Consider the following 8619-nt stretch of genomic DNA (forward strand, 5'->3'; position numbering starts at 1 on the left):
CTTGGGGGTGAACCATTTAATCTGATATACACAATAATAAGAACTTGAGTACACAAAAATTCATCCAAAACATAAATCACTTCACCAAAGTAATGCACTCAAAACGTAGGCCATGTTTACCCATGTGGCAAGTTTGTGCATTATGCAGATAGCCAAACAGAACATAAATTGCATTGTCAATAAAGTGATTGCACTCAGAATAGAGGCCACTACTATAACCTGTGGCAGGCCAGCCTGTAACCAAAGCATAATAGAATCTTTTGCCTCAGGGTTTTCATATGCAATATCATATCATAATAGAGTATTGAGCGTATAAATATCATCTAATCGGATCAAATATTTCCAAATTTCATATTCACAATATTATCTATTGTAGAGAAACATAGTACAAAAATTGCTCATGTATACACCAGTTATGATAAAATGTTAAATTCTAAAGTTCAAAGACAGAGACTAGTAGTACAAAAAATAACCGAGGCTATTTTCATAACAACCTGTGCAGGTTTTCACAAGATCAACCTCAGTTAGTTTTTTGGAAAAGTCTAGAATCGGAGAGTCGCTTACCTGGACATTTTAACATTTCTGGATTTTCTCACAACAATGTCAATCGAATATTAATCGACACCTAAGAATAGGCATTTAACTTGTGTCAATTTCCAATTGTGTAAATATCCAATTACGCACATACTTTGTAATGAAAACTTGAGATGCTTGAATAACCTATACTCATAAAGCCTAAATTATCATAACCCTAAAATGTCATCACTCCCCAAATCATTCATATCCACACAATTTCTCCAGAAATTACAGAACTAACCCTAGCAATATTTCCACCTCAAGACAATCTATTTTCTCTTGATTTCATCATAAAATATCATTGACCCTAAACGATTCATTCGAACTCGTGTAACTTGTGACTGTGGTGTGCTTAAAAATAGTAATCCTCTCACGATGCACACCAAACTCGTTCCTAACATAAACCTAAAACATGTGCATGTTCACATTAAAAATGAGGGGCTGGTCGTGACTGTGGGTGGAGCTGGGTGGCATCAGAACACGTTGTAGCTTACCTCCCATGGTTGGTCTTGCTTCTAGAAGAGAGAAATAGGGGTTGGGCTTGGGCTTGGGTTTGGACTCACATCAGTGATATTTGAATGGGAGTGGAGATGGTTGTTAGGCCTCAATATGACGGTCACCAGAGTCTGACTAGGATGGCATATGGCTCCAATTGGTGCACATTTGGCTGCTAAGTTGCACTGTTTTTGGTATCGGAGAACAAGAGATGTTTGAGCATGGTTTACAGCAAAGGGAGAGGTGGTCCTCTGTGGTGGTGTTTGGTGCTATCTGTGGCTGAGGGAAGTGCTAAGTATGTAGGTTGCGGCTACTGATAAACAATGTAAGACCGAGGGGCTTACCTATTTCATTCTTATTGTTATAGATTCCAGGTTAAAGGGTTCAGGGTACGGGGCATGACAAGTAATCGGGAAAGAAAAAGGGGACTACTACTCTGCCGCCTAGCAGTAACCGCTGGGCGTGCCCCCTAGGCCAAATGTCATTTTTTTTCCTTTTTTCACATTTTTGAATATTTGTAAATATTTTAATAAAAAATATATTAATATATTAATAATCACTTTCTTAATTATTAAATAAATAAATAAATAAATATATGAACTATCAAAATAAAATGATGAAATCATGAGACATAGTAGCATTAGGAACTAACGGAAAAATTAAACGTAGAAGATCCAAATGTTTTATTAATAATCTTGAAGAAAGTATCTATTTGAAAAGTGTACTTTCTTCGGGCTTGTCAATAAATAAATGTAAAACGATGTTGTGTGCGATCAAAAGTAATCAGCCAATTCTACCTATCATATGCAAGGGAAAGCATCAAATCCAATCGCCATTAATTAAAAAGCAACATTTGGAACCCATAGAATTTCATCACTAATTTGTACGTACTATTCATTAAAGACTTTATATACATGCACAAATCAATGTGTCGTTAAGTTGGTTCTCCAACTTGAAGATTTTAAATGAGTTGACATAAATAAATAAAATCAGTCATACATCATTAATTTATTATTCAGATAATATTGTCCGGTATATTTATATGAGTAGCAATAAATATTACAGGGCCTACTTGATGTGTCTTTCTCGCTCACCCACTTGAGACATTTAAATTCGGATGATAATTTTAATTAAAAAAAATTTCCGTGTCAAATATATAGAGCCTCTAGCGATTTATCCATATTAGATTTGGTAGTTGCTTAGGACATTTTCAATATAAGCAATGTTATTCTAAGACTTGTACACTACACACCATCTATATGACATCTACATCACTTAACTTAACTGGTATTATAATAAAGTAATTCATAATTTCATTGGATCAAATAATTCGAGTTAGGCTTGAAAAGTGCACTTAATTATAGAACATTCAACATGACTTGCCAGCTTATTAGTTTGAGTTGCGCAATGCCTAGCAAACTAAAGGGTCTTTCTCTTGCAAGCCCATGCATGTAAAAAAACTAAGTACTTATAATATTAGATGAGTGATACAAATATAAAGAGATTTTATAAAAATAAATTTATAAATAATTTTATAATCTAACGTATCATATAAAAATATATCTGCTTATGAATCTTTTTGTAGGTAAAATATTCATCATAAGAGAGTATTTTTAAAAGGGGGCAGCTAGAGCCACCGAGGATTTCTACCGACTGTGTAAATCAAAGCCATCACGATGATCAAAGACAAATCAGGAAAATGAAATTATTAAATAGATCAATAATAGTAGTGATCAGGCGAGGAAAAAAAGAACTCAGATGCTAAAAGAAAGGAAAAAGAAAAAAAGATTACAGAGGTGACAGTACTAATTTATGTATGCAAGTAATTAAACTCGTATGCTACAAATTAATTGGTATTTTTGTGCTGTAAATATGTACAATATTTATATATTGTATGTCCATTTAGAGACTGCCATAATATTCAACTAACAAACTTCTACATGAACTCTGCTAGCTATGCGACAATGTACTAATTTCCTTCACACACTGGTTATTCCTCATGATTGTACAGCTCCTTCATAACTTATTTGAATTCTTTCCTTCTAATTTAAGGTTGTGGATTCTTTGGCGTAGTCTTCGGCGGTGGTCGTGTATTTTCCAAAGGCCATGTCCCAATATAACGGCAGAGTATATGCCATGGGTGATAATGGGAGCAAGAATGTTATTTGTCTGTCATATTTAAAAACCAGATGATCTATTAGTTTCATTCTCTTGAAACTAAAATGATAAAGCTACCAGCATAAAGAAATCGTCATCATAAACTGAACTTACCTGGATCCATTCAAAACCAAGGTAAAGTGCCAAAAGTCCTTCCAGGAGGGGAGAATATATCTTTTTCATTTGCCTCTTCTGATACCATGCTGCAATCATTCTCCAGAATCAGATGAATCAAAGAAATTGGGATCAGATATCACACAGAGGTAGAATATGCATGCAGTGCGATACTTCATTCTGTCCAAGATTCTTGACAGATAATGAGGTGACAAAATCACCATTTCTCCACACAATTTAAGTGAGAAGACATGGATTTTTCAGAAAGGAGAGAGATCAGCTTAGGACAAGTTCTTAATATAAAGAAATTAGAGGTTAGATATAAGAGTAATGATTTGTATAAGCCCCAGATATACAAGCCATGTGCAGTCCCTTTGTAAAAAAGTGAGCCCCACCATCCAAAAATGTGAAAAATCTACTTTTTCTAGTTGGACCCACTTTTTACAAAGGGCTTACACGAGACTTTCACACTTTACACTTGTATTTAGCATTACTCTAGATATAATGCTGATAGTGGCTACTGGGATAAAAATAGTCCAATAGACTTTACATAGCCATTCTAGGTGAAATGGAATGACCACCACAATCACCATCAATAACAATAAATAAAATGAATGATCAGAACATTGACTACAATATCCCAACACTTGGTTTCAAAATCATGGAAAAGAAACAAGATTATTTTCAAATAATAACTAAAGAAGGTGCTACCATAGTAGATATTTTGTTAGGGAAGGGATTGAACCTGAAAAGAGCTTTTTCAGATCTTCGCGACCAGAACGAGACTGCAAAACTGGAGCAACAACATACGTAGGATCTGAAGAAAAATAAAATGAACAACTGAGCAATCAAACTTGAGAGTTTTGTGTTTAGAAAACATTTCCTTAATAAAATCAAACCTTTTGGGGAAGCAGCTGCATAATAGAGAGAACCTGTAAGGCAAGCTGTAACCACAGCTGCAAACGCCTGAGCAAATGGAACAAAAGGAGGTAGCACCCCAGTCTACACTTTGAAGAAACTTCTAACAATTAGTCACAATAAATATTTGTATTACTACTGATGACAGGAAGGAGCATGTCTCAGGCACATACCAGAGATGCCATTCCTCGAGCATCAGTTACAAGATCGGTGCCCCTTAGAAATATATCAGCCAATGCTCCCTATGAAGTTGCACAAACAAAGGAAATATATATCAGTAATAATGAAGTAAAACAACTCAGAAATTAAAGTATCACGATTAAAATTTTTCAGCAGAAAGCAATTCATTAACTACATAGCTTCCATGGTGTCTGAGATACAATAAACAAGTGCATATACAAAGAAAATATTAAAAAAAAAAAAAAGGCAGAAAACAGTTATCCCAATTGTAATAAAGTGGGTGCATGTATCTTTATGTGTTTCTAATCCTTAGGTAGGTGCTTTCTTTTTTATACATCACATGTACTTGGGCTAGGCATATCCAAAAAGTTTTTGTTTACCTTATAAAGGGGGTGCTAGCTAGTAGTGGGGCGCGGGCGCGCCCCCTCCCTCTTGATTTGTCGAGGTAAATTTCCATGGAATGTCGAACACATGGAACGACTCCAAACATCCTAATTTCAGTAAGAAGAGTTACCCGATTCCATTTCACCATGCTGATTCATTTTCTAACATTAATTATTAGCTTCCAAATTTTGCAACAATTACTTGGTATGAATGTGAAAACATCGTATGGATAAATGCAAACTTCACCAAATATAGCAAAGTAGGCTTCCAGTTAAAATGAATAAACTTAGCGTCCTTTTATGACACTGACAATCTCGACACATACTTCAAAGTTAAAATGTTACTCCTTGACTCGTAAACTTCAAGGATTACATCTCCTCAGTCTGAAATATCTCAAGTAGTATCTCTTAACCTATATATTAAGGTAGAAATTAACACATATTTATGAGAACATACTTGAACTGCAGCCCTGTAAAAAAGCTCCTCTCCCACTGAGCTTGCGGCAACAATCATTATAAACTGCAAAAAGTGAAGGATAATTAAACCATTTCCTTTACACTATCTCTGAATGACACTCATAGAGTAAACCACGCAACTATTAGATAATCTACCTGCCAAGACGACATTCCATAGAAAAAGTTCCATAGCTCCTCATCCTCCACATCTCTGATTGCACGAGCATGGGGTGACAACTTCACAACTTCATCCTATAACCAAGTCAATATGGTAAGGTATTATTGCGTGTGTGTATATAATATAATAATAATGTCGACCACTAATTCAAGGATCAGTCCATGTAAAACTACCATGGAAAGGTCACAGTGACCCTCACCAGTCCCCCCCCCCCCCCCCCCCAAAAAAAAAAAATCTAAAACTTAGACAGTGTTGACAAGAAACCGAACCCAAGATACTCTGTCCCTTTAGATTCAAACTACGTAATTGCTCAAGATACAGCAAGTCAGGACGCAATATAAGAAATAAAGCACAAATCAACAGAAACAAGTGAACACGAGAGGGAGTTTGTAAAACTTGTAAATAATGAATCAATGAATCAAAGCTTACATCTAGTATAAACAGAAGGGCCATGATTGGAGGAGCAGCATATCCAAGTCCTTGTAGTATGGCATCTAATGATGGATGGAAACCTCCCATAGAATCGATTCCGCTCATTGAGCATATGAACCTTCCTGCTAGAGCCATTGCACCATATATGCCTGATATAACCAAACCACAATTAACATTATGTGGAGAGCGAGAGAGAGAGATTTTAGAAAAAAATATCAGCATACAGTTTTTCGTCACAGTAAACATTATGAGGTTTTTCATTACTAACATACAAACATAAAGAGAGCAACAGAAGAAAAGACCCAAATTCAAATTTTGAACATCAGCACGCTAAGTTTATTCCATGATTAATCGAGATATGTTAAGTTAATGACATTGTTATTTTGGGTTGCGACAAGTTAATTGGTAAGTATATTTGTGTGAAGCTATAAGCAAACCAATCGATCGCTTCACTCTCTGTGTGGAAACCCCTCCCCGAGAACTTCTCCCACCAGAAAAGCCCACATCGGAGAATTTGAGCTTCTCCCTTCCTCCACGTCCTCTAGCTCCTTTCCGGGTTGCTCCTCCTTCTTTCTAATTTATTTCCCTCTGCTAATTTTTCTTCTTCTCTCTTAGGAATTTTGAAGATAGATACGGTTTTCCACAAATCAAAGCACCAGAGGCTTCCTATCATTATAATCGCCATCCTTTTCTTCACCACTACCAGCCATCAGCCGTCCCTTGGCTTCCTATCATTAGAACAGACTCTTGACTGCGCCATCATCGGGCGCGTGGCCGCCACAAGCCACCTCCAAGTCTTGGTTTCCGGACCTCTTTCGATCCATTTTTTTTGTGACCAGCTTCTACCGGGTTGCCTCCGACTCATTTACCTGCCTTCTAATTCCTTTCTTTCACCATTTTCATTCTCCTTTCGTTTTGCCGTTAAAATCTTGGGTTTGCCGCCATCCGCCCTCCCGTAGCCATCACACACCCAGCTCCGGTCTGACCATTCGATTATCCGTTACTCTCTACACCTGGATCAACATTTCAACGTGCACGTGGGGCCCACATGTCCGAAGACAATCATAATTATTTTCCTTTTCAAGGATATGGAGGATGAGGGTTACGGAACCTCCAGATCCGAAACAATCAAGTCCGGGTACAGCTTTTAGCCGTAGCATCGTAGTTTCCCAACATGATATCAAAACCCGTCCATAGCAGTCCTTTCCTCGATTACGCCAGGAAATAAGGACCCAGATTGCCAGTTCATAGTTTTGGTTTCATTGCCCGGTTTACAAAGGGATGTTTATCGGATTCTCCACCATTCATTTTGCATCTCTCTTTAAAAAAATCCGGTAAGTACATCAATATCAGTAAAAGGTCCTCAGAGAAGCCTAAAAACCTTCTTTAGTCAGTTTGATGTACTGCTCGATCCCAAAAGCACGAAAGGTTGACTACACTTTCCAACTACTCCCATACCCGCATAACTAAAAAGCATCACAAAAAAAAAAAAAAAAAAAACGAGGAAAAATGGAACTGACCGATTCCGTAACCGAGCCTGACGACGGCGCCAATCTTCTCCCAAACGGGGATCTCGGCCTCGCCGAAGCTCATATCAAATGTGGTCACCTCCATGGCCGGGCTCGTGAACCTTCCTGCTGGCCCATCCCCCCCTCCCTCTATTCTCCCATCAATCCGCTCGCCACTCCGCTCCGAAGAGGCCCTAACGCACCGTGTGGCGACCCGTACTCCTCCGTGGGAGCAGAACCTATTCTTCTTTCTCACCGGAGACTCACCGAGCCTCGAGCAAAGCCCGGCTATTCTGGGCAACGACGTCGTCGTTGAAGTGAACGACATCGAGGGGAGCAATTGGTAAAGGAAAGAGTTAAGTGAAGGGACCGATGGTCTTCGTCTTCTTCTCCATCTCCGTCTTGGTGTTATCTAATGAGATTAGCTTGGCGTGACGTCTGAGAAGTACTACTACTAGCCACTAGGCAGGTCTTTCTGAGCTTTGAGTGGGATTCATTGGTCGTCTCCGACAGAGGACGGTCCGGATATCCAGCTGCCCAATGAGGTACAAACACGTTGACAAATGTTATGTTCGGAATTTAAACACGTGGGCTAACCAGAATGGTTGATTGTTATTTTTATTTAATAATTTGAGAATTGCTATAAATGTAAACATATCAACACACGTTACTTTGCACAAGAATATTCTCATCGAATTCTTCATCTCTTCTTCATTTTCATAATTTAAGGATAAGTTTAAAGTTTTAGCGAAAAATCATCTCTATCTTAATTCTCATTTTACAGTTTGTGTTTACAGTATATACAATCATTCCTCATATAAGGAAAATTACTGTACATCCTTATCGTCATTTCGTTTCTTCTTTGTCCAGCAAAAACTTTCTCTCTAAGTTGGTCCCTCTCTCGCAACACTAATGAATGCAACCCCTCTCCATCGGTAATTTTTGTAAGTTTTATTTTGCTTTCTTCAAAATCAAAACCGTTTCTCTCTTCTTTCATTTTCCATCATTTTCTTGTATTTTTCTTATAATATCTCTCTCCTTCTCTGTTTCTATTTTCCTATTTTTCTTCCTCCCGATGAAATGATCAAGAAAAGTTTCAATAGAAGGTCTTCAACTCTCTCTATGTCGGCGATATCTTCGTTGTTTGGCTGCCGAGAAAGTTATGGGAATGCTTTCACTGATTTGTATTTTGTTTTCACTATTGTTTATATTTATAATTTTA

At 37.5% G+C, this 8619-nt stretch overlaps 1 protein-coding gene across 1 annotated transcript; it reads right to left on the reverse strand.

Moving 5' to 3' along the window:
• Positions 1-2843: 2843 nt before the first annotated feature.
• On the reverse strand, positions 2844-7913 carry LOC108984093. Its single transcript, XM_018955922.2, has 9 exons — positions 7410-7913; positions 5887-6038; positions 5436-5531; positions 5281-5343; positions 4434-4502; positions 4242-4344; positions 4088-4159; positions 3343-3431; positions 2844-3240 (listed from the first exon to the last, which is right to left on the reverse strand). The coding sequence occupies exons 1-9, from the start codon at positions 7723-7725 to the stop codon at positions 3088-3090; spliced, it is 1113 nt and encodes a 370-aa protein (XP_018811467.1). The 5' UTR covers positions 7726-7913; the 3' UTR covers positions 2844-3087.
• Between the last annotated feature and the right edge of the window lie 706 nt (positions 7914-8619).

This window comes from Juglans regia, chromosome 9, assembly GCF_001411555.2.
Source record: "Juglans regia cultivar Chandler chromosome 9, Walnut 2.0, whole genome shotgun sequence".
NCBI lineage: Eukaryota > Viridiplantae > Streptophyta > Magnoliopsida > Fagales > Juglandaceae > Juglans > Juglans regia.

Excerpts from the sequence above, each read along its gene's own strand:
- LOC108984093 (XM_018955922.2), bottom strand. The coding sequence starts at position 7,725 with ATGTCGTTCACTTCAACGACGACGTCGTTGCCCAGAATAGCCGGGCTT. Across the intron at positions 6,039-7,409 it reads CAGGCTCGGTTACGGAATCG|GCATATATGGTGCAATGGCT; the intron begins GTCAGTTCCATT and ends TGGTTATATCAG. Across the intron at positions 3,241-3,342 it reads TTGGTTTTGAATGGATCCAG|ACAAATAACATTCTTGCTCC; the intron begins GTAAGTTCAGTT and ends TAAATATGACAG.